Consider the following 26,857-nt stretch of genomic DNA (forward strand, 5'->3'; position numbering starts at 1 on the left):
GTTTGCCACTTTCTGCCACTGTGGCAGAAACCGAACACGAGAAATTGGTCAGACTTAAACGACGCGAGAATCGATTAATGCTGTGCAGGCAAGAGAACCGAACGCGAATACACAGCTCAAGAAATGATATAAGGACTAAGGATGAAAATACCGATACACGCGAAAGCAGAGAAAATCATATTTGCCGGACACTGAGAATCAACATAACGATAATATTCGGCTACTGTCTACGTGTCTATTGCCGCAAGCGTGCGCCCAATCATTGACTACTACGTCACGCGCAGCCGGGACGCACGTGTTCATATCGGAAACAAAAGCCTTATGCTGGGTCTACAATGCAAGTCACAGAGTCGTGAGTCGCAAGAATTGACCAATCACAGTCGAATTTGAGGAGAATAATCGACTGCGATTGGTCAATTCTTGCGACTCACGATTCTGCGGCTTGCATTGTAGACCCAGCATTAGGCTCGGTTTCACCAACGCGAGTTAATCTAATCGGTCGATTAACCTTCAAGATGTCAATTGCCGAACATGAGAGAAGCCTGATCAGCCTATATTGTGTAATACGTAATTTATAATACGTAACTACGTAATTTACGTCTTGTACAGTGCATCCACGGAAAGCAGTTACATATTTCTGTGACTTTCGAATATTTGCGTTTCAAGTATGTGACATTCAGATTTTGAAAGACTGCATTGTTGACCTGTACATTTTCCATTAAAATTATACGCAGTCATTGGAAGCAGATAGCAGAGATCATTTTACGGTATTCAAGGTAAGATTTTTTATCATTTTAACAAGTATCAACGTCATTGTATATATGGAGGGGTTAAAGCCATAGTGGTGTAAGTTAATTTTTTTGACAACTTTTTTTTTTCTTTTTTCAACATATCTGCATGTGTAGATTGCATTTATGAACTTAACTCGATAGGTTAAAAAAAATGACTTACACCACTATGGCTTTAACCCCTCCGTATGTACATAACTTTACAATAAGTCTGACAAAATATTGCTCGCGAGTAATTCTTTCTCTCTCTTTCATTCGAAAATAAGGTAAAAGAAAAAGAAAAAGGGGAAAGCTCGTAAGCAGCACACTTCATCCTGCCTTTGTAATGAAAATAAACTCCTCGTTTTGCATGGTGAGGCCTTTGCACATATGTAACAAATATATGCTTTTGCGCTTTTCATAGGGGCTTTATTTCTTTATGTTTTATTTCAAGCAAATAAATAAACCTAATCAATCTCTTTCATACGCCATAAGCATGCATCATTTTTTCACCTTACTTGAACGTAACAATGTATTAAAATGTATGCAAATTAGTTAAAAATATTTGTAGTCTTTTGTATAGTTTTGTCATAAAATTAATTAATATTTTTATTTATGTTTTTGTTGTAAAATTGATGTAGTAAAATACTGTTGTATATTGCAAATTTTTTTGTTGCATTGAATTGCAGTGAATATTGAAACACTGAATACAACATGGAAAGAAAAAGATATAAACTGTGGTTACACAGAAACTTCAACAAGAATATGGTGTCGAAAGCTACATATACGAAATGGAAACAGAAATACGACGCAATGTTACTTCGCATAGATGAACGCACAGGTTTAATATTATTTCAATTTTATTATAATAATGAACTTCTAACTTTTGGGCACTTGTTTATTTTCACCTTTTCTTTATCGCATTCTTCATAAATACTTTTTATCTGCTGTATGATGGTTTTTTATTCCAAGACGATGTTTTTTGTATTTGTTGATCAAGTCACTATTTTTTTAAGTAAAAAGAAAATTTGTATCATATATGAAAATATATATAGGACAGTATGACATTTTCAATTTGGGAACAAGGAAATATATATTATTAAAGCCAATGCTGGATAAGAATCAAATTCAGTGACAATATCTAGTATTCAAACAAGGATATATAGAAATGCCTATGTCGGTCTGCAGAAAATCTGCGGCGGTTCTTTAGTGCCTAATAATTATTTGTGTGAATTTATATACAAAACATAGCTCACGCGAACTGCGCGCCGCATATTTGTCGGTCTTAAAACACAGTCCTTACATGAAGCCGGAACGTAATATCAGAAATTAAATTGACAAGCCATTTAATATTTTTAATGCTAACTAGCATCTATATCCCCCCTTCCCTCGTAAAACTGTAAAGAAATTTTATAGAAAAAAATAATACCTTAGCCAGGATTCTAATATTCAATTCTATGCTGTGTCTTGACAATGAAATTTCTTTTTTTATATTAATATATAAAGTTAGTATCACAGTTTTGTTCACAAGCTCTAAATATTATGACAAGAATTTATTAATTTTGCTTTACTACGGTATATGTATCGCGTGTATAAAGTATATAAATTAAAAAATTGTAATACTTTGGGTTGTAATTATAAATATTTTTGTAATAATAAATATTTTCCAGGTGCAGAATGTGATACAGTCTTGTATTATCATAAAACTAAAAAAAGGGGTTTTATGAGCAGTTATTTTTGTCATATTTAAATTGTTATTGTAGTCGACTAATTAATTTTTGCAATATTTTTTGTGCGGTATCTTAAAGAGCTATTTTTTATCTTTATAAAGCGACTTTTCTTTATTTACGTACAATTTTTTTGCCGGGTTGTGAAAATTTTATTGCAAAATTTAATTTAAAAAAAATCTCAAAATTATGTTCTAGGGAAAAATGATTAAAAAATTATATATAAGTACAGGTTCAAAAAATTGAATTTTGCAATAACTTGTTTAAACAAATTATTTAAACAAATAATTTATAACAATTTGTTTAAACAAATTAATTTTGCAAATCTGATGGCAGATTCGAAATCAGTCACCTCAAAAACCCCTTAAAATATAAACAGCTTATGTGAACACTAGTCCAGTTCCTTGTGTACATTACAGGATTTACTTTAAAAAGTTTTCTTCTTAAAACTTTTACAGTTCAACGAAAAAAATAAACGCAAATAAAGAACGCTATATAAAAATAAAAGATAGCTCTTTAAGATACCGCAAAGAAAATATTGAAGAGATTAATTAGTCGGCTACAGTAACGGCTTAATATTGCAAAAATCGCTGTTTTTAGCTCATAAAATCACATTTTTCTAAAAAAAAAACGTGATTGACAATTTTTGCGGGCGGATTTGAATTCAACAAATAAAAATATTTCGAAAACCATTGCAACATCTGAAACATCTTTCAGGCCCATCATATTGGCAGGCCTACGTAATTTATAAAGTTCACAGCTTCTTCACTTTATAACAAAAATTAAATTTTTTTTATAACTAATGCGAAAAAAAGATTAAAAGAAATAAGATTTTAGGTAAATAAAAAATACTTTATTTTGGATTTTACATGAAATAAATTTCAATCAATTTAGAACGATGTTTATCGTAATCATGTTCTTGCGAATTTTAGAGATCTCTACAAATTTATTTAAAATTTAATGAAATATATATACGTTTTGGTACAATTATGGTACAATAAATTAATATCATTATCTTATTAATTTGGAAACAAAAGTATTAATTTATTTCTTGTTTAATTTGATGATATTGCAACAAAATATATATCTAAATATATATCTTTATTTGAATAATTTTTCGATATCTTTTGTGTATCATATTAATATCTTTATTTTAGTAATTTTTCAATATCTTTTGTGTATCATATTAATGGCTTTTCAAGAGTAATAATACATCTCTTGTGTTCCTTGTAGGGATTACTGATTGTGAACCATCGTGTTCGAATCAGCTTTGCAACGCTGGAATATTTGAACAAGAAGTCATTGGCAGTGCTGGTGTTAGTCACGAAAATACAATACCACAATCTGCACAATGCGTGCAAGAGAATATCTCATTTGAAGATCAAGAATGGGTAATGGTATTTGATGAAAACACATCGGATGCAGGAAGCGTCACTGGGAGTGTTGATGGCATTGAAGAAAATGAAGATGATTTAGACGTGCGAAATGAAGAATTTCATACACGCACAGGTAGTGCAATAATGTTTCCGGCGGCGGGTTTAAGTGTAGATGATGTTGTCTTGATGGTAGCTGGGCACTGTTTGCGATATCGTGCGTCAAATGAAGCGCGCAAATCCATAATGGAACTTCTTCGTATATGTGCTGGACCAGCTTTTCGTAATATTAATATATCAAATCATAGATTCGCGAAGGAAATTGACCCACCGGATAATATAATAACTTATCATTATTATTGCACTAATTGTTACAGCAAATTATATTCCACAACAAAGAAACATTTTGACGCGAATCAAATATTGTGCGAGTTTTGCAATCATAAACACAATATAAATTTGTCAAGCACAAATATGTTTTTATTTATAGATTTACGGTACCAATTAGATTTACTTATGCAAGATAAAAATGTTCAGAATGCTTTGATTGAAAAAATTAATGCTCGGCGCGTTACACAGAAAAGTAGAGATATTAGTGATATAAGCGACGGAGAATTATATCGTGAATTGATTATGGACTATCCCACTTCTTTAACATGCAATATTAATACTGATGGAGCGCCGTTATTTCATAAGTCAAAACGAAGTTTTTGGCCTCTTCAACTCATTTTCAATGATTTACCGCCAACAATGCGATTTAAATATGTATTGACGGTAGGTATCATGATTGTTGAACATGAGCCGACTCCTCAACTTATGAATACATACATTACGGAGTTTATTAAACAAATCAATCGATTATGTGAAGACGGTGTTGATCTTGGCATAACGGTTGATAATGTTCGTACCTCATATACGCCAACTGTTTTATGTTGTTCAATGGACTCCGTAGCTCGACCAGTAGTTCAAAATAGAATACAATATAATGGATATTTTGGATGTAGCTACTGTTATCATCCCGGGCTATATATTTCTGCTATGCGTTATCCTTTCAAGTACCAAGAATCCGAGTTAAGAACTCATAAAACTCATTTATATGATACGCAAGTATCGGCTAAAACTGGATTACAAAGTCGAGGAGTGAAGGGAGATTCGGTACTTGCATCATTATCAAATTTTGATATGGTGTGGGGTTTTCCACTTGATTGCATGCATACAGTCATTTTAGGCGTAACAAAACACGTATGGGATTTATTCACAAAAATTCTAAGTCGCGATGCAAGGAAAATCATTAACGAAAGATTATGTAGAATTCAACCTCCTCGCGATTTGCGGAAGTTGCCGCAACCAATGACTAATTATAGTAATTTTAAAGCAAAAGACTGGAAGTCATGGTTGTTATATTACTCTATACCTGTTTGTATGGATTTAGTGCCAAAGAAAAATCTCGAACATTACGTACTATTTGTCAAAAGCATGTATATTTTACAAAAGACCTCAATCTCGCATTCTGAACTGGATCAGTGCGAAGTAGATCTCTTGAAGTTCGTAGCAGATTTTGAAAATTTGTATGGGACGACTGCAATGCGATATAATGTTCATTCTATTCTCCATTGCGTTCAATCTGTTAGAAAATCAGGACCTCTTTGGGCGACATCGGCTTTCCCGTATGAAAGTAACATTTTTGTTTTGAAGCAACTAGTCAATGGGCCAAAGGGTGTAGAGCAACAAATGGCCAAAAAATCATTGCAAGTTATGTTGTGACCGGACGGTACGTGTTGAGCCCGATTCCGGCGGATAATATTCCTATCAAACGGTCGCCACTCGGTTTTACCTTAGACTACCGAGAAGGTAAGTTCGCATCAACGCCCTGATTATTCGCAAGACGCTAATAGGAATTATTTGTTTCAGAAGGATGTCCCTGATGGATCACCGTTGCTGCTTCTCATCCCTGGATCCTCGCTTTACATCGCATACCAGATAGAGGTAAGTAAGGATAAATTAATTATATCCTAATTATTTGAATTTTATTTCAGACTGATGTCCCTGTTGGGTCACCGTTGCTGCTTCTCATCCCTGGATCCTCGCTTTACATCGCATACCAGATAGAGGTAAGTAATTATAAAATAATTATGTGATAATTATTTTATGTTTTGTTGCAGATCGACGTCCGGGATGGATCGCCGTTGCCGTTATCCGTCTCTGGATCCTCGCTTTACCTCGCATACCAGATAAGGACAAGTCCCGATAATTATGTTTTAATTACGTACTAATTCGCTTCTTTTCTTTCAGATTCCCGCCTCGGATGGATCGCTGCTCTGTTGCTGCTCTGCTTCCCCGGATCCTCGCTTTACATCGCATACCGGACTGCCGCTGGCCAACGTTGGATCATCGCCGAAGGACAAGGTAAGTAGAAGGTAAGTATCGATAATTTTTTATAATTAATCAGGACAAGGATTGTTTCAGAATTAATTAATCTTTAATTTCAGATCATCATTTCAACATTACAGGCCGTTTCACAATATCATAAAGGTGTCTCACAACGCGAGTTTCTCGCCTCGGTGTGAATGTCGCTTTATTTTAATAAAGTTGCACAATTATTCAAATTGCGTATCTCGGCTTATTCGTTTAGTCGATACGATGCTTTTATTCCAGATAATTATTCCGATCGGAGGACTTTGAGCCTCGTGATTGTTAAACTATGATCACGCACTCGGCCGTGATCATCACTCTATCATACAATGTTCGTGCGCAGATGTAACGAACGAGTATTCGGTGGTTAAATACAATAATTAATAATGTCCGCACAATATTCCGTATCCGCGTGACCCAATGCCCGTGGTTGTTATATGCTCGATAATTGCACTTCCGTTAATTAACAATGTATCCGAATTTCAACTCGCGTATTGTTGCTAACACTCGATTGTATTTGGCAATTAATTGCCCCTCGCTGTTATTTAAGACGAGTAATTTTTACGCAATAGTACGCGGGAGTTCTCGGTTGTAAAGTATAACGCGTATGCCGATCGTACAGAGTGTGATACGTGTATTCACCACGGCTATACCCGAGAGACTGCCTCGAGCGGTCGCTCTCGCTTGGGCTCCCCACTTATGCCGGATCGTTCCCACTCCTCGGAACTTTCTCGATCGTCTATTGTTCGCGGCCGGCACATCTGGCGCGATCATGCGAAAACACGATGATTTTCACTACCCTCTCGCGTGCCCTTTTGCGCATTGCCCGTTCTAGAAGGTTCCCGTGGAAATTTCCACGCGCAACGCAGTGCGAGAACCTTTCTTCCTCGGTACCGCTGCACCAGGTTATCACTTGCGGAAACTGTTCGACGCGGACGACGTCGACCCATGCGCACCTCCTCGGAGATGTCCCTGATGGTGAATTTGGGTGTTCTTCCCGTAGACGACGTCCGGGTGACGCCGATGTCGTCGGCCGTTGACGCCGACCCTCTGGCTCGGTTTCTCGGGAGCTGGTACCGCTGTTCCGGGCCACTGTTTCTGTAGATGATGCGTATCCTGGGGATCTTCGTCGGAGCTCGACGTCGACCCCCTAGGCGGGTGTCCCAGGACCTCTCGCGACGGATTACGTCGTTTGTTCCCGGAGAAGATGCTTTTCCCGGGGAAGTCGTCTGACTTTGACGCCGACCCCCTGGGAGGGTGTCCCAGGTCCTGGTGGGAGCGTCGGATAAACAAGTTCCTGGCGAAAGTGCGTTTCGCCGGGATTTTGTTGGACAATGGCGCCGACCTTCTGGAGAGGCTCCTCTGGTCCTGGCGAGTCCGTCGGACCTCTCTTTCCCTGGGGAAGTTACGTTTCCCGGGGATTTTCACCGGGTCATGGCGCGAACCCCCTGGAGCTGTGTACCAGGTCTTCGGAAGATGTCTCGACCTATCTGTTCCTGGAGAAGATGAAATTTTCCAAGAACTTATGGTTTTCTTGGCGCCCACCTTCTGGACGCGCGTACCGGGTCCGGGGGATGTTCCTCCGTGCCCCCGATATGGGTTATCGCTATTACTTTGTGACCGCGCTCCGATTAAACGCGTTTATCATCGTACGATCATTATCGCTTAAACTATATCGACAACCGCTAAATAATCTAAGACCTTTTTGATCGGCGGTGAGTCAAAATATCAACTAAACTTCGTTTTACGCTTATCGGCCGGATAGAATTCTTAAACTAAAATTACGCGCGGTCCTTGCCGTCTTGCCGAGCCTGTATCTTTTAATAACACGCAAAATTCTAAATGTAATTAGCCGCACGGGCTTTCAACGCAACTTAATATTAAATCTCTTATAAATGCCGTAAGTGTAATCTTAAAATAAACTGAATCAATGTGAATGGCAGAAATGATAATCAAACGAAAATAAACCTTGTGACCATTTTGTCAAGCAAGATACGACAATAAAATTTAAACCAAAGAACCGTGTATTTTATATATTGTGACGTTGCGGCTCGCCGCACCGTCGCGGCGCCTCGCCGCCGTCACAAGGCGCGGAATTTCGCGCCCAGGGACGGACCAGGGAGGCAACGACGAGATCTCCAGGGGTCGTATTTAATCGCGTTTCCGCATTCTGATTACCTTCTTTTGTTTTTTTTATGCAATGTAATACGCGCGGCACCTCACCCACACCACGGCAAACCTTCGAGGGAGTACTTGGCGAAGGAAATCAAGGACGATCGATAACCAAGGAGGGGTGGCAAACACGGAAGCAGCAGAGATCGCGGGCTGGCGAGAGCAACGCGGCAGGCGGGCGGCACGTGCGGCAGCGACGGACGAGGCCGCCGATAGCGGGGCCCCAAGCGCTTGGGTAAACACTCGGCTTCAGCAAATCTCCACAAAACACCGACCCACGGGGTGGCTGGCCACCGCCCCAGGGTCAAACCGGAGGCACACCGGCACGAGCGAAGTTCCGTCCGCCGCTAAGGACAAAAATTTGAGGAGTCGCACGCCGCCGAGGGACCGTTGCCCGCCCCCGAAGGATCTCGTATCGACAGCACTGCGCCGGGACACCGCGGGTTTGCAAGCTCGCGCCCGATTGGCTCGCGCGCCCCTCAGGAAGGGGTACCGTATCGATTCCGCAATCGAGCGGGTTTAGCGTTTCACTCTCTGGTCGTCCGTCGGCGAGATAATCCGTTGGAATAAGATACGCGATAGCCACCCCGAGTCGGGTATTTCGATCGTTGTCTGGCGGATCGAGGATCGTTGGTGGAAGGTGACGGCGAGGAGCCCAGGAGGAGGCGTATCACCGGTGAGGTTGCCCGTAAATCGCGATATGTAAAGCCACGACACCGCCCTCCGGTGCACGCTCTCGCTCGGGATAACGCATGTCAAGATCGAGTGTAATTTCGCGATCGATAACGAGAGCGAAGGGCCTCGGGATGGTATCGTGGCCGCGGAACCGTGGTACAAGCGTTATGGCGAATCCCTGGAGGTCGCGATAGGCGTTAATGAGTTCGATATTGCGAGTATATTGCGTTGTCCTCGCGACCTTGGTGTACGGCCGCATACGGGCCGGTACTTCGTCACTTGCGTTACCGTTTCTTCGCGTCGGGAAATTCTTGTGTTCGAGCGTCGGTGTTAGCGTATCGATTTGTGTTCGGATCTCGTTATTACGGGTTGCTAATTGTGCTCTCGCGTTGAGAAACTTTGCGTCCGGTATTACTTGCGTTACGTCCTATGGCGTCCCTGCTCGCGACCACCTCGAATTTTGCGTTGGGACGTCGATGGCATTGTTAATTGCGGTCGAATGTCGTTCCCGCCGATTGATTAATTATGTTAGACTTGTACTCGCGTTAAGAAATTACCGGTGTTCACACGTTTCGTGCGTTTAGATGTTATTTGCGTAGTTCTTCATGGCGTTCTGTGGTTATTAGCGATATCGCGACTCTAGTATTTCGCGTTGACCGGTATTCCGCCTCATTGGAGAACCGCATTAATCCAGTATTTTGCGTTAGTTATCGTATTCTTTGCCTGGTTAAATGACTCGGCGCCTCCCCGTTGCGCCCGAGCAGAATTACTCGCGTTAGGTTAAGATATCATTGCGACAGAGTTTTCGTACGGTTTTCGACTCGAATTATTAATTGTTTGAGAATAGCCCCTTCAGCGTGTTTATTAGAGACTCAATTAATACTTCGTGGGTGTCTCGCGTCCGCCTTAAGGCTCCTGGATGGTCAGCCGAGAACTCTGCGTTGACGGTGGCGCCGCCACTCTCTCCTCTCACTCTCTCCAATGGAGAATTCTGTCTTGTGACATGTTGACAACCTATTTTGTCGTCCTTGCTATTTCTTTATTACTCGCTCTGTGCTTGTGCTCTAACGTTTAACGTATTCGTGAAAATCGTAAAATTGACCGAAAAGTAAGATTTGCATGCGGAAGTAACGTTTTCACCTCCTTTCGATAGTCGTTAAACGGCTGTTTTTCCCGTATGTTTAGGCTTTGTTTTATGGCTGTTTGTTTATTGTCGAGGGAAAAGGGTAGTAACTTTTAAGGGTAGTAACTGTAACTTTTTTTGGATCGGGCAAATATTTTGCAGATGCATGCACAGCTGGAGGCCTAAAATATGAGAAATGTGTGTATAATGGCCAATTATACCAAATTAAAAATTATACGCGGTCCAAAAAATGGAATAATAGTATTATTCAGCTAAAATAAAAAAAAATTGCACAAATTTTAGAAATAATCAGTTTTCCCGATACTGGATGTTATTTCCATGTCAGCGAATTGCCTTTAGAGAAGGTAATTCTTGGAGAAATTGAGATACCACATATGTGGAAGATAAGATCGCTAACAACAAGTAATCAATTTTTAGTGTCGATAGTCGAGGTTGCTTCAAAGATGGTTCTAGTAGACATTGGAGAACAAATGTATGTTTGTTCAATGCCTAATGTATTCGAGGCTGATTAATTAAAACCTTTTACTTTTAAAAATTATCCTTAATCGATAATTTTATGTAAAATTGATAATGTAATTTATTGTAAGAATGCGTATTATAATACTTAATATTATTTTAAAAAACACTATGTCTTATATGATTTTATGTGCTTGTTACTCGGAGTATCCAGATAGCACAAAGAATCGAAAAAGAATTCTTTTGTATGTCACCAATTCTGAATTCTTTTTTAGATGCAAAAAAAATTCTTTTTGCATCTAAAAAAGAATTCAGAATTAGTGACATAAAAAAGAATTCTTTTTCGAATCTCTGTGCTATCTGGGAGGGTAGATTAGAATATAATTCTCCTCATCGAGCTCACGCTGTACGCTGCAAAACAAAAAATAATATAATTTATTTTATTGTTAACTTAATTGTATATATATTTGCAATAAAAATTGTCTAATATGATTTTTGTGAATAAAACGTTTTATTTTAATGTAACAATACCGACTGTTAAATATTTAAAAAATTTAATGTTTTACATTAGTCTGTTTATCCCAAAGTTACCAAAAATTAAACTAATACGGAACTTTTAAAATTACAATTAATTCATAAGAATGACTTTCAATTTTATAAGTGATAGGGAATGACATATTCAATATATATTATAGATTTAAATAACGATGGGATAAAACTAGGAATTTAACGTATTATACCCGTTTTTTAATCTTAATTTGGAATAAAATGGAATTTGTTCTGTTGTAAATGTCGCCGGAATTTAATGGAATTCAATACGGTTTAATTCCTAGTTTGGCATTCAATGGTATTCATTTCGTTAACGGAATCAATGGTATTCAATGGAATTCATCACAAAACTTTCCAATCCCTAACCTGGCATTCAGTGGTATTCATTTCGTTAACGGAATCAATGGTATTCAATGGAATTCATCACGAAACTTTTCAATCCCTAACCAGGCATTCAGTGGTATAATATTTTTGTGTCGGAATTGGATGGGATTCAAAAAAGACAAATTCTTTTCAAAATAAGGAATTCCATGATATTGAAACTATTTCAATCCCTTTTTTTGACAGAATGGAATTCGGAAAGTCCTTAATTGAATTCCTGGCAATCCCGTTTGAATTCTTTTCAATCTTTTTTCGTTTGCTGGGATCTAATCGAGGAAGTCAACGGGAAGACAATGATGACGACGACGACGACGTTTCGTGGCGGTGGTTGATAGCGCGGCGCTTTTCGACGTCTTATCGTGTCCTGTCTCGCGGCATGTATTCCCAATAAACACCAGATGACTTTTTGGAGGACTTAAAACTCATCTTTCTTGAGAGCTCTTTAAGATTTTCCTAAAGCTGTAAAATTGACATCTTTTTGATACTTTGCATGTAAGAGATAACTTTCAGAGCACCTTTAAAAAATGACTTTTTGTCACTTAGAGAAGTTGTCCAATTGATATCTTTTAGATTCAATCTAAAGTTATCGTTAAAAAAAGATGACTTTCGGAGCACTTTTTCAAAATGACTTTTTTGAGATGTTAAAAAGTGCTTTTTAAAGACATCTTTTGTAAGTTATCTTCAAGAAATCTCTGTAAGACATCGATTAGAGAACTTTTGTTGGTTAACAAATGCAGTTTCCCCGCGCTTTTTTATTATGCCATACGCCTTAATAGCTATCGCATATTATATTCATGAATAACGTTTTTTCTATATATTATACATATATGTGCTTGATAAATATTTTGGTAAGTACATTTTTTAGTAAATTATTTCAATTATTAACGCATCATCGCGTATGGTGTGCATGAATAATCACATTGATGCATTCTAACCTGTACGAATAATTTTTATAATTATTAATTACCAATCTTATAATAATGTACTTATATTAATGTTTTATAATTTTATAATAATTTTATAATTAATAAGTATTTTTTATAAATCGTACTATAATTATAATTTACAGTTAAACATTAAGAGCGAAAAACTCAGTCATCATCAAGCAGCGCGAGCGCACTGATTGTCAGGTGAATTTCATTGTATATTAATTACTCAAAGTCGTTTTTCAAAATGTTATTGCTCTTCCGTGTTTTATAGGGTGTCGACAACGTTCCCACCACGTTCCCGATACTTCTTTGGACACGTGTTAATGTTTGCTGCTACTTTTGGGCAACGGTTCGTGCTACCTGGGTAGTATATTTATTCATTTAACCATCCATATGATTTAGTAATAAATAAGCTATAAACCTAAAATTTTAATTGAGTATAGTAGGCCTTATTATTTTCAAAATGTCGGAGAGAAAACCATATTTAGAACTTTCAGATAAGCAAAAAACAAGACGTCTTGATAAAGCTTTTGAAAATAGTATAAATAAATTACTTTATGCAAATAAAAATAGATTAAAATCAAATACCGTATTAGAATCAGTAGCTTCAAACAGTAATCCTCAAGCAGATTTATCTCGTGTTTTTCGTTTTGATAATCTTCAGTCTAGCAGTTATTGTAGTAATTTAGTTTCAGAAAATGAAAGTAATTGTGCAAATAATGTGCAAATTCCTGAGGGTAGTGAGGATCTTGATAATTATTCTTTTAACAGTGATGATTTCAGTTTCGTTAATGATGATTCAGATAGCGATTTTTCAAGCCGTAATGGGAATTCTGATGTCTCAGATGATGAGTTAGAATATTTTGATTTAGGTAATAACAATGTAGGTCCAGATTTTAGAGTAGATAATGTAGACAAAGAATCAGATTTAAGATATTTTTTATATCATTGGGCTATAACATACCAAATTAGACAGAATGCTCTTACTAATTTGCTTCATGGTTTAAAAAAATATGGACATGATGATCTGCCTAGCGATGCAAGAACTCTTTTGCATACTCCAAAAAAAACTACAGTTTCTTCTGTTGGATCAGGTTTGTATTCACATTACGGCTTGAAAAAAGGATTACTCGATCAGTTGAAATGTTTTGAGCGAAACAAAATCCCAAAAGACATCGCTCTACATCTAAATATTGATGGTTTGCCCCTTTCGAAAAGTTCTCCGAGCCAAGTATGGCCAATTCTTGTAAAAATAGTAAATTATCCTTATGCTACTTGTGATCCGTTTGCAGTAGGTATTTTTCATGGCAATCGTAAACCAGAAGATGTAAATTTATTTTTACAGCCTACAATTATGGAGTATTTAGAATTAAGTAATACTGGCTTTATTTTTAATAATCAGCGGTATAGGGTGTTTATTAAGTTGTTCGCTGCAGATACAGTTGCAAGGAATCAGATTTTGTGTTTTCCTCCACACAATAGTAGGTGTGGTAAATGTATACAAGTAGGCAAAACAGTACAGCATAGACGAGTCTTTTTGGAAAATAATTCATCTTTAAGAACTGATAATAATTTTAGGATAGATGTTCCGAATGAGTATGAAAATTTATTATCTCCTCTTGAAGGTATTGGAATGAGTTTGACAAATCAAGTTCCTCTTGATCCGATGCATTTGCTTGATGAAGGAGTAGGAAAGAAACATCTTAAGCTTTTGTTAAACCTATATGGTAATAGCAGTGAAGATGCTTTGAAAAGAATTAAAAACATAAATGATCAATACATTTCTTTTAAAGAATGGGTACCATGCGAATTTGTACGAAAAACACGTACTTTAAATGAGTTAAATAGATTCAAAGCAACTGAATTGCGAATGGCTATTTTGTATACAGCACCAGTTGTATTTCAAAATACCATACCCAATGAATTAATGCTTCACTTCAATGTATTAAATTGTGCATTACGTATACTATATGATGCAAATGAGTGCATAAAAAACAATCAGTATGCTAAAGATTTATTAATTTATTATGTAGATTGTATGAAAAATTTTTGCGGAGACCAGCATATAGTTTACAATGTGCACAATTTAATCCATCTTCCTGATGATGTTTTGCGATTTGGACCATTAGATGGTTTTAGTGTGATAGATTTTGAAAATCATTTACAAGTTATAAAAAAATTAGTAAGGAAAGGTTCGTATGTTTTAACTCAGATTATGAATAGGATAAATGAGAAATCACAACTTGGGACTAATGTCAAACATCATTCTATTCCTGAAGGTCGTCCAGTTTTGAAACAAAGCATCGTACAACAACTCCTTGAAGGCTGTACAAGACCTCATAGGGCTATTGAATTTTCTAATTTTGTTTTGACAATCGCAAAACCAAATAATTGTTGTTATCTCACAGATAGAAGCGTCATTGTAATTAGAAATATCTGTTTTTTTAATGAAAGACCAGTTATTCTTGGGCATAAGTATATTGATTGTGTTAGTATCGATAATTATCCAACAGATTCTCGTTTAATAAATGTATGCAAGGCAAAGACTCTCTCTAATGAACTTCAAGTATGGCCCGTTAAAGCTATTTTTAAAAAAGGATTTCGAATCTTCTCGTGTGGATACTTTTATATTTTTCCTCTTCTTCATTGCAAACCTTAAATTTTTTAATAATTTTTAATAATTTTTAATAATTTACATATTCCACATAAGTGTCTCTTAAATAAATGTGTTAAGGCCTGTGTCCACGATGTTAGAACTTGGTCCGAAATCTTGGACGGAGAAAGAATTAACCAATCACATTTGAACAATTCGGCCATTTGACCATTGCGATTAGTCAATTCTTTCTCTGTTCGAGGTCTCTCGGACCAAGTTCTAGTACAATCGTAGACACAGACCTTTATACAATAAATAAAATACTCATAACGCCAGTTACAAATTGATTTAATAAGACCTTTTTCAATTTTGAAGAAAATCATGAAACGTTATCAATTATATTAAAAAATAAAGGTATATATATATTTATTAAGATAAATATATAAATAATATAAATATATAAATATTGTATTGGTAGAACAAATTATCTTTAAAAAAACATTCGTTTTATATTTCAAATCTTAATAATTTTGCAAAGTCTATGTAAATCAACAAAGAAAAACAATATAAATAGTCTATCCATATTTTTGAGACTTTTTTCAGGTACTGTACTGTTGTCACTGTGACCGGAGCGATTGATCTTGCACTAATAAAATACGCATAAGTATATAATTAACTATCATTAGCAATGTCATCAAAAAGAAAAAGTGCAGTAGAAAATACATGCGTGAGAGAACATCTCAAAAGGACTAGTAAGTTTTGATCAATTTAATAAGTGACTGTTGATATTCGTTCTAATGTAATTGTAGTATAACATTGTAATCTAAACCTATAATAATGTATTATTGGAAGTTAATATTTAACGTTTACTTGCAGAACCTGGTAATAGTGGAAAAGTAAAACCTGCAAAAACAGGTATTTATTTATCTCAAGCTCCATTAGTAAAAACCGGTACATCGAAAATTCTACCTGCTGACAAAAGAGGAGCGTTAGCAAATAATTTATTGAACAAACCAGATAGCAGTATAGTCCAAAACAATTTTTCGAGAAGTACTCTTTTGAACAAGAGAGGATTGTTAAATGATAAAACAAATACTCCAGACTTACATGCAAATCAACAAATTCAAGAAAAAGGTACGTAAAATAAATCTTTCTAAAAGTTATTGGCCTATGTTCTGAATCGTCTTTTATCGATAAAAATGCCTGTAAAAGATCTTTTCAGCTAATAAGAATCCTTCTAAATCCAATTTTAGTGGCACTTTTATTTATTAAAGAGGATTCAGAATACTGACCGTTGTTGCCAGACGACGCATACAATTTTCAATAATAAGGATTTATTATACACACCTTAAAATTATAAAAATCAATTTTTTCATCTTTGATTTCTATTCAAAATAATCTGTTGATATGAATATGTTCAATTTTACTACCCATAAACCTGTAGAACGTTATTTATAAATTTATTTGTATGTTTTCTTTTGCTTTAAAAGATCTTTGTTTTGACAATGATATTATAGATAATAATCGAGTATTGAATTAGTAAATTATAGCGGGGAGCACACACTTTTGTATAACGCATAATGCGTAAGCATAAGAAAATTGATTGGTCCATACACATGTGCATAAGAAAATAGACCAATCAATTTTCTTATGCTTACGCATTATGCGTTATGCAGAAGTGTGTGCTCCCCGCTTTAGACTTACATCTATTCATTTTAAAATTATATTTAGATAACAACAATCAAGATCACTCTCTAGTATTGCAAAAGGATTTTGATAAATGTTAAATTTCTATGAAATCCGAAGAAAAAAAATTTTAAGGAATACGTCAAGTTATAAGTGCATATAGTGTACATTTAATGTCAAATTAAAGGTGTATAGTGTACATACAGCTAATGTAAACTAGGTCTCTCTTTAGATATATGCCTACATAGATCTCTTTAATCCAATGTATTTTTAAAAATAGCTTTCAGTGTACAAGGACTACCATCCGGCTTTTTCAGTACAGATATCCAACAAGAAAACTGTTCCACTATAGTTATTAATGGTCAACGATTGGATTTACGAAAGATTCCGATTATTGATGATCAACAGCAAGTGCTGAATAATATAGTACCGAATAATGAAACAGGTAAAGGGCACATCTCAATTTCGTAATAATAGAATTTATTTTTAAATACTTTTTTTATCGCCACCAATTTCGTACTTTAAGAATCAGCAGAAGAATTCTCTGATGCTGAGGATGTTCAGGATGCTGAGGATTCTTTACGAAGCGATGACGGACACTACAATACAGAAGACATTGAAGATGGTAGATCTGATGAACGTGAAGATGAAAACGTTGATGGTGAAAATGAGCATCACGACAATAACAATTATCAAAACGACAATGAGAATGAAGAGTTTCGTGCTCCTCATAATAATCAAAATGAAACTCAGAGCTTGCTGGATTTTGAGCAACTGGATCACGACATAGATCATTGTTGTCGTAAGTAAACTTTATCAATTCTATAAATTTGTTATTCTACATAAATTTTGTTTTATATATTTATTAATGAAAACAATATTTACAATTTTTTATTTTATATGAATCAAATCTATATAATATGACATTTTTACAGTACGTTTGTAATATATAATATATATAATTAAATTTGAAAATTTATTACCTGTTTCTTAAAAAAATTATAATTGTAATATTTATAAATAAGAACTATTATGATCTTCTTGAACAATCTACTTATTAACCTGCCATTGACAAACTTACAAATTGTTTAAGAAGACCATAAAGTTATTTATAATTTATCCCATTGAACACATGAAGATCAATTAAACAAATATAACTAATTTAGTATTTTATTACAGTTTCTTGCCGAGAAATACTCTTAATGCTACTTAAAAAAGTGGATCAACTGTTATTGATAATGAAAAATGGGCCACAAAAAAATAATAATAACAATAATCCACAAAATGAACAAATAGCAGGGACATTTGATCAACTTCAAATGTTACCGATAAAAGAAGTTGAACAATTGCTTTTATTCGACCAAAACTTAGTAAATCCTCTCCACCGACAAATGAGATCACAATTTGTAATAAATTATTTATTTAAAATAATTAACCTATTTATGTTATAATTTTATTTACAAATTTTAATAATTTATCATGTTTCAGGAAGCAAAAATGGTTGCTGTTGGAGGAGATACTTTCGACAAAGCTATCAAAAGAATTTTGTCGGTAATTATGACTGATGAGTTGGCAGGCAAATGTACTTGGATCATCAGAAAAGCTGGCAAGACCAAGATTTCAAATTGCAATTTTCCTAAAATAATAAGTGGTGAGAATCACCCATTTTTTTATTTTTAAATAATTTTTTAATTTTATATACATATCTACAATTATATTTTATTTATATAAATTTTATTTTTAGTTTACATCACCAAAAAATATGGCATTACTGATGAAATAGTAAAAAAACAAATACAACTTTGGCTGCAAAAATATGGTGACCGCATAAAGCTTAAAGAAGAACAAGCTCGAAAGGATGAAAAACATCGCCAAAAAGAAATTGAGGAAGAACGACGATTATTTAACCAAGCATAATCAAGTTAAAAAAAAAATAACCAAATTAATAGTTCATATATTAACAAAGTACAAAGATCTAGATCATTAAATAATATAATATTTTAAGTTGCAATTTTGTACTTCTATCAATGGGCGAATTTAGGAGTATAATCGCTCACTGGGCTCTTGCATCGAATTGACGTAAATTTTTAGTTTTAAAGGAATGAGCGGTTGTGCTTCTGAACGCGACCAATGTTACTTTACTGTCAAAATGTGATTAGCAATAATTAATCGTAAGACTTTTACGTAATTATTTTATTAAAACGTTCTGTTTATAAGTTTATAAAACAAGTTCTTTTAAATTTTAGATTCTATAAAATTAATGTATTTACATATAATGACTGTTTATTTTTGCTAATAAACAAGAGTTGAATAAATCAGGAAGAAATGCGACAGAATTGGATTTACTATTTGTTTAAAACAGAATACATTTTTCTGTTTTATACAATTTTTTATTCTAATTCTGTTTCATTTCTTCCTGTTTTATTCGATTTTTTCTAAAAATTATAAAAATTAATTGAACCTAACCCTAACCTTGGGACCGTACACTAAAGTGCCCGTTCCCCAGGCGAGTCGGGATTCTTCCGCCGAGACAGTAGTCATGTCCCAGGAACCCGAGCGAGCCGAGAGGGACCACAGGGAGCAGAAGGTGCAGCAGGGGCAACCCGAACGAGCCGGACAACAGCCGGACCAGGCTCAGCCGAGTCTGACCAGTACATTGGTGGATCAGTCGGCGCCAATTGACTTCGACCGCATAGCAGACGAGGAGGTAGCGAGGCTGCTGACCGGGGGCATTACGCCCATACGAGAGACGGCATCGCCCGGGTCACAAATATTCTCTACCGAGGTGCAGAGGGAGCAGCCGGGGAGTCAACCCGTGGACGAGAGCCAGGAGATGGACACCGGGGAAGTGCAGTGCTCGCAGAGTTTTACCGAATTGTAAAGGCATGCGCGTCTGAGAAACTTTTATACTATTATCTTTAATATTGTGTGTGTTTCATAATTTTAACATTTTTGATTTATTTTATTCGAGTTTAGTCAAGCGTAGAACGCACACATTGTTGATCGAGTCATTCGATTTATTTTACAGTTTTGATATATTCAGTAGAGTTTTTAGCACGCGAAGTACAGTACTTTTTATTTCAATTATTATTTTAAATATCCATACACGGATAGCGGCGGGGCAAAGTGCCACTGCGTTACACTTTTATACTTTAAGTACACACACAGCGATTACATTCGTTACATACAGTATGGTCGTGGCCAAAAAGGTTGTCCGACTTTTTTTTGTAAGTTTTGGAACGCACTCTGTCATGTGAGAGTTGATGGTCCCTGCTCACGGCCATAACCTAAAGTTTCGCAGTGACATATTATCGGAGCAGACGGACAGTCTATACAAGGTGTCAGCAAAGTTTAAAATACCAGTTAAAGTATGCACGTGTATTTGACGTAAGGAACAAAGCCCGTCATAAAGAGGAAAAAGGAGAAGAGAATATGAGCAGAGAATGGTAAGTAAAATGACCAGTGACCAATATTAGAAAAGAAATGTAAGATCCCTGTTTAAAATAATAGATACAATATGATAAAATTATATTATATTACATTCAATTTCAATGTAAATTAATAATATTTTTATTCATTTACATTGAAATTGAATGTAATATAATGTAATCTGATCATATTGTATCTATTATTTTAAACAGGAATATATTAATAATATATCCATAAGAAAGTAATAGATATTTTAATATACCTGTAAAAAAAATTTATTAAAGTATAATTTGTTTAAACTAATAGATAGAATATGATGAAGTCACATTAGATTTCAATGTAAATTAATAAAAGTCTTGTTGACATTAATTAAATTAAATTGAATGTAATGTAATCCTGTCATGTTCTATCTGTTATGTCAAACAGTATATTTTATTACAATTGAAATAATATGCATGAATATTACAGAAGAAACAGTGGTTCGAGACGTGGAAGAAAGCTTTTAGTCAACGATGGACGCAAGTATGATGATAATTAATGTTTAAAACAACATTTTTTACACAACACTAATGAAGAATTTGTCAGCATAATTAAGAATTGAGAGATTAAATTAAATTAAAATAATTTCAATTAAATTGTCATATGTCTGCTTGCAGGTAAAAGGGGAGGCAGCGTTGACCAGAGGCGAAAGAAGTATACTTAATGGGATCTGTGGGAAAGTTGGAGCTTGCTGTGAAAAAATGTAAGAATTTTCATAAAACTGAAAATATGCACTTGGAGATGAGAGAAAAAGTGAGGGATTCGAAGAACTTGCCGAAGGAGAAGGAAATATACGCAATATTAAACAATTAAGAGGTATGAAACATCAACAACAAATTCAACAACAAGGTAAGCTGCTGAACTGATAAAATTTTTCTTACATTGAGAAATTGTAGTGTATTATATTGCAAAATCGTTAACAAACTAAATCAATTTTTGTTTTAAACCTTTAGGAAAATGAAAAAACTACGCCTAACAGGTAAAGACATCACATAAATACGACAAAATAACAAAGCCAGCCTGCATTCACAAATTGTGGAAGAATATATACGATTAAGAGGACGATAAGAGTATAGACATATATCCACGCGGTAAAAATTTTTTATATAAAAATAAAAACACATAAATATATATTTATATGTTTTTTTACATTTTTTTATGTTAATTATACATAACAACTGTTACATTTATACATATATGATTATATATGGGCAATTTTTTTCTCATTACCTCAAACTTCACATATTATAAAAAATGCAATGCGAAAATAATCTTTTTAATCATTTTTAGATTTTTCTTTTTATTTTTTTTCTGTAATATATGTTATAGAAGAGACAAAAACATGTATGGACATACTTGATATGTTTAATTATAAATATAATTATATAAATATATATATATTATATATATATATAAATTTTTTTACCGGGCATTAAAAAATATACGTATATGATTATCCATTGGAATAATGTGCAATAACAGATTTGTCCAATATTTGCAGAGTTACTTGGATAAATTATACTAATAGGTTGTGGTGATGCAATATCAACGAAGTATTGAAGATAAAAACCGGCGATCGCTCAACGTTGGAGAAAGGAAGTGGGATACAATTTCCGATTTCGAATCCAGTATGCAATTTAAAGATCATTTATTATTGAAAGTATACATATTAAGTAAAAGTATCTGTGCGATTATCCATTCAAATAATGTGCATATTTACATATTTATATACAATACTTTACTTGCAGATAAATAACTTTGACAAAGGATGAATTACATTGGGACACAGGATGGATATACATTGGTCCATCACAAGAAATTCTGATATATGTGAGTGTATAAGGTATCTACTTATAATTGTTACGCCGATTGCACGATGTGTTCCTTTATACGCCGCAAGAGTATAAGTGACTTCCCCCGATAGGAAAAGATTTATAAGATAATATGACGAAATCTGAATAAAATTGGGAATGCCATGCTGCAATTATATGTCTCGATATTAATTTGCAACAATACTAGTAGAAATTGAGACCTTTGCAAATATTGATAAATATTTGCACAATTTATTTATTTGCGTAATTTTCCTATCGGGGATCCTTCAAAGGAGCAATGGATGGCTTTCGCTTTGTTCACTATACACAACATTCATTCAGCATTCACTTTCCTCATTCACACACACACACACACACACACATACATTTTTAATTATATTGCAATAACAATTATATTTACAAATTATATAACTGTTACTGTAATATAATTAATTCAATCACTCATCGAGAATTGTCCACTTTGCAGTCATGCAACATTTATACATCACCATGCATTCATAGAGAGTAATGGAGGCGTCACTCAATATCGCGTGACGCTTCCATTACTGTCAATTACGCAATTCATTCTTCGGGGCATTGACCGCACTAAATTGTCAAAAAATTGTGGTCTTGCGCGGAGACCCTCCCATTTTTCCACAACATATTGTGCAAGAGCCTCTCGTGTTCGTGGAATTTGAGGGTCCCATTCTTGCACCATAATGCCCCAAACATGTTCGATAACATTCAAATCAGGGGATTTGGCTGGCCAGTTTAACGTCCTGAGGTTGGGTTGTTCAACCAGCCAATTCTGGACAATTCTCGCTCGATGCACTCCTGAATTGTCTTGAACGAAATTCACGTATGGTCTGCCAGGAAAAGTCTCCGCGACGTATGGCATCATCACATCAGATAATATGTGGAGGTATTCTTCGCCGTTCATGTGTGGTGTTGTGCGAACAAGCGGCCCAGGGCCTTGCGAAGTCATACATCCCCAAAAACTTAATGTGATGCGTCCACTTCGTGCGCGAAAACGAACATTTTCCTCCGCATACCTCGTTCCTCTCGTTCTCCACAATGTCACTCTACCAGACTCGTCAGTCGAAAATACCTTCTCATCTGAAAATATGGTATACATCCATTCTTCCTCCCATCCCAAGTGTTTCCTTGCGAAAGCCAGCCGTTGCTCCTTGTGCCGATGAGAGAAAACTTCTCTTTGTGCGGGAATCCGGTGATGATAACCGGCATTGTGCAAACGGCGCCGCACAGTACGATCTGAGCATGTTAGATCGACATTTAGTCGGATTTGTCGCGACAAATGGAAGCCAGATTGTTGAATAACATTCAATATTTCTTGGTCTTCCTCAGCATTTGTTCCTCTCGGTCGTCCAGGTATCGGAGACGGGTTGACATGTCCCAATGTGTCGTATCTTCTTACAATACGATGAACTGAACGTTCCTGTAATAAAAGCGCATGTTCCTGAAGATGCTATGTATGCATTCAGAACGAACTCTGTATACATTTCTTTTATTTTATATATTTTTTAATTACAAAGAAAGATACACGCACGCTTGTGTGCAATTTTTAAATCGATGACTTTAGGCATGAAAGTGTTTAAACAACGTTTTTTCGGTGATTTATTTTTAGCTCGAGCAATATTTACACTTATATTCAAATGGGCTGATATGTCTGTCGGACCCATGCCACCATCCCTCAACGCTATTATTTGTCCTCTCTTAAATTGGCTTATGGGACCAGGCATTTTGTTCTTCAATTAATTTTACTTTTCTTATTCTAATAAGAAAAGTATATTATATAGTATATTATAGTATATAGTATTATTATAGTATTATTATAGTATATTCTTTTCCTTTCTAATTTTACTTTTTTTATTTTACGATGCGTTTCTCTAAGCCGTCACGATCGTTTCAGACGCCACAGCAGAAGAAATGTTAGAATAAATAAATAATTGTGTAACAAATTTTCGATATTCTTTTATTTATTTATTCTAACGTTTCTTCTGCTGTGGCGTCTGAAACGATCGTGACGGCTTAGAGAAACGCATCGTACAATAAAAAAGGTAAAATTAGAAAGGAAAAGAATATACTATAATAATACTATAATAATACTATATACTATAATATACTATATAATATACTTTTCTTATTAGAATAAGAAAAGTAAAATAATTGAAGAACAAAATGCCTGGTCCCATAAGCCAATTTAAGAGAGGACAGATAATAGCGTTGAGGGATGGTGGCATGGATCCGACAGACATATCAGCCCATTTGAATATAAGTGTAAGTATTGCTCGAGCTAAAAATAAATCACCGAAAAAACGTTGTTTAGACACTTTCATGCTTAAAGTCATCGATTCAAAAATTGCACACAAGCGTGCGTGTATTTTTCTTTGTAATTAAAAAATATATAAAATAAAAGAAATGTATACAGAGAGAGAGTTCGTTCTGAATGCATACATAGCATCTTCAGGAACATGCGCTTTTATTACAGGAACGTTCAGTTCATCGTATTGTAAGAAGATACGACACATTGGGACATGTCAACCCGTCTCCGATACCTGGACCTGGACGACCGAGAGGAACAAATGCTGAGGAAGACCAAGAAATATTGAATGTTATTCAACAATCTGGCTTCCATTCGTCGCGACAAATCCGACTAAATGTCGATCTAACATGCTCAGATCGTACTGTGCGGCGCCGTTTGCACAATGCCGGTTATCATCACCGGATTCCCGCACAAAGAGAAGTTTTCTCTCATCGGCACAAGGAGCAACGACTGGCTTTCGCAAGGGAACACTTGGGATGGGAGGAAGAATGGATGTATACCATCTTTTCAGATGAGAAGGTATTTTCGACTGACGAGTCTGGTAGAGTGACATTGTGGAGAACGAGAGGAACGAGGTATGCGGAGGAAAATGTTCGTTTTCGCGCACGAAGTGGACGCATTACATTAAGTTTTTGGGGATGTATGACTTCGCAAGGCCCTGGGCCGCTTGTTCGCACAACACCACACATGAACGGCGAAGAATACCTCCACATATTATCTGATGTGATGATGCCATACGTCGCGGAGACTTTTCCTGGCAGACCATACGTGAATTTCGTTCAAGACAATTCAGGAGTGCATCGAGCGAGAATTGTCCAGAATTGGCTGGCTGAACAACCCAACCTCAGGACGTTGAACTGGCCAGCCAAATCCCCTGATTTGAATGTTATCGAACATGTTTGGGGCATTATGGTGCAAGAATGGGACCCTCAAATTCCACGAACACGAGAGGCTCTTGCACAATATGTTGTGGAAAAATGGGAGGGTCTCCGCGCAAGACCACAATTTTTTGACAATTTAGTGCGGTCAATGCCCCGAAGAATGAATTGCGTAATTGACAGTAATGGAAGCGTCACGCGATATTGAGTGACGCCTCCATTACTCTCTATGAATGCATGGTGATGTATAAATGTTGCATGACTGCAAAGTGGACAATTCTCGATGAGTGATTGAATTAATTATATTACAGTTACAGTTATATAATTTGTAAATATAATTGTTATTGCAATATAATTAAAAGTGTATGTGTGTGTGTGTGTGTGTGAATGAGGAAAGTGAATGCTGAATGAATGTTGCGTATAGTGAACAAAGCGAAAGCCATCCATTGCTCCTTTGGAGGATCCCCGATAGGAAAATTACGCAAATAAATAAATTGTGCAAATATTTATCAATATTTGCACAAAGGTTTCAATTTCTACTAGTATTGTTGCAAATTAATATCGAGACATATAATTGCAGCATGGCATTCCCAATTTTATTCAGATTTTGTCATATCATCTTATAAATCTTTTCCTATCGGGGGAAGTCACTTATACTCTTGCGGCGTATAAAGGAACACATCGTGCAATCGGCGTAACAATTATAAGTAGATACCTTATACACTCACATATATCAGAATTTCTTGTGATGAACCAATGTATATCCATCCTGTGTCCCAACGTAATTCATCCTTTGTCAAAGTTATTTATCTGCAAGTAAAGTATTGTATATAAATATGTAAATATGCACATTATTTGAATAGATAATCGCACAGATACTTTTACTTAATATGTATACTTCCAATAATAAATGGTTTTTAAATTGCATACTGGATTCGAAATCGGAAATTGTATCCCCCACTTCCTTTCTCCAACGTTGAGCGATCGCCGGTTTTTATCTTCAATACTTCGTTGATATTGCATCACTACAACCTATTAGTATAATTTATCCAAGTAACTCTGCAAATATTGGACAAATCTGTTATTGCACATTATTACAATGGATAATCATATACGTAAATTTTTTAATGCCCGGTAAAAAAATTTATATATATATATATATAATATATATGTATGTTTAGGGGCAGTTTTCGGGACATTTCATGGAACGCAAAGGCAGTTTCCAGGACTTTTGTTGTTTTTCAGGACTGTCCCGAAAAATTTATATGTGTAACGGCAGTTTTCAGGACGTCCCGAAAACTGCCTTTGGACATAAAAAGTAACTGTTCTGGAATGTCCCTTCTGATATATGTTATATATATATAAATTTCTTTATACAGTGGCACTTTTCAGGACATGTTAATAATGTTAAGAAATTAATATGTACAGAGTTATATATATATCATAAATCACAAATTATATTTCCAAACAGTGATCTCTAGTAACGATTCGA

At 35.4% G+C, this 26,857-nt stretch overlaps 2 protein-coding genes and 1 long non-coding RNA gene across 9 annotated transcripts; 2 read left to right on the forward strand and 1 right to left on the reverse strand.

The window, feature by feature from the left end:
- Positions 1-429: 429 nt before the first annotated feature.
- On the forward strand, positions 430-15,825 carry LOC139824295 (uncharacterized). Of its 7 annotated transcripts, XM_071796814.1 has the most exons (7): positions 430-776; positions 1,055-1,140; positions 1,457-1,608; positions 3,728-5,718; positions 5,779-12,786; positions 12,857-12,949; positions 15,782-15,825. In XM_071796814.1, exons 3-4 carry the CDS (start codon positions 1,482-1,484, stop codon positions 5,629-5,631), a joined length of 2,031 nt encoding a protein of 676 aa, XP_071652915.1. In that variant the 5' UTR covers positions 430-776; positions 1,055-1,140; positions 1,457-1,481; the 3' UTR covers positions 5,632-5,718; positions 5,779-12,786; positions 12,857-12,949; positions 15,782-15,825. The 7 variants fall into 7 exon arrangements, with proteins under 7 accessions (XP_071652915.1, XP_071652914.1, XP_071652916.1 ...); XM_071796813.1 differs by lacking the exon at positions 15,782-15,825 and having other exon boundaries at positions 12,857-13,053; XM_071796815.1 differs by lacking the exon at positions 15,782-15,825 and having other exon boundaries at positions 5,782-12,786; positions 12,857-13,053.
- Positions 7,641-26,633, reverse strand: LOC139824301 (uncharacterized). Its single transcript, XR_011735066.1, has 3 exons — positions 26,296-26,633; positions 26,094-26,175; positions 7,641-7,775 (listed from the first exon to the last, which is right to left on the reverse strand). It is a non-coding gene; the product is annotated as an uncharacterized lncRNA (long non-coding RNA).
- Positions 15,789-20,310, forward strand: LOC139824296 (uncharacterized). The gene is made up of 7 exons (XM_071796817.1): positions 15,789-15,930; positions 16,055-16,312; positions 17,145-17,309; positions 17,391-17,666; positions 18,044-18,270; positions 18,353-18,515; positions 18,609-20,310. The coding sequence occupies exons 1-7, from the start codon at positions 15,867-15,869 to the stop codon at positions 18,779-18,781; spliced, it is 1,326 nt and encodes a 441-aa protein (XP_071652918.1). The 5' UTR covers positions 15,789-15,866; the 3' UTR covers positions 18,782-20,310.
- Positions 26,634-26,857: the final 224 nt, after the last annotated feature.

The sequence above is a fragment of the Temnothorax longispinosus genome, unplaced genomic scaffold (assembly GCF_030848805.1).
Source record: "Temnothorax longispinosus isolate EJ_2023e unplaced genomic scaffold, Tlon_JGU_v1 HiC_scaffold_32, whole genome shotgun sequence".
Lineage (NCBI taxonomy): Eukaryota > Metazoa > Arthropoda > Insecta > Hymenoptera > Formicidae > Temnothorax > Temnothorax longispinosus.

Coding starts and splice junctions, on each gene's coding strand:
- LOC139824295 (XM_071796811.1), top strand. CDS start 13,049: ATGTCGGAGAGAAAACCATATTTAGAACTTTCAGATAAGCAAAAAACA.
- LOC139824296 (XM_071796817.1), top strand. CDS start 15,867: ATGTCATCAAAAAGAAAAAGTGCAGTAGAAAATACATGCGTGAGAGAA. Junction 16,313..17,144: donor TCAACAAATTCAAGAAAAAG/GTACGTAAAATA, acceptor TTTTAAAAATAG/CTTTCAGTGTACAAGGACTA. Junction 18,516..18,608: donor TTTTCCTAAAATAATAAGTG/GTGAGAATCACC, acceptor TTTTATTTTTAG/TTTACATCACCAAAAAATAT.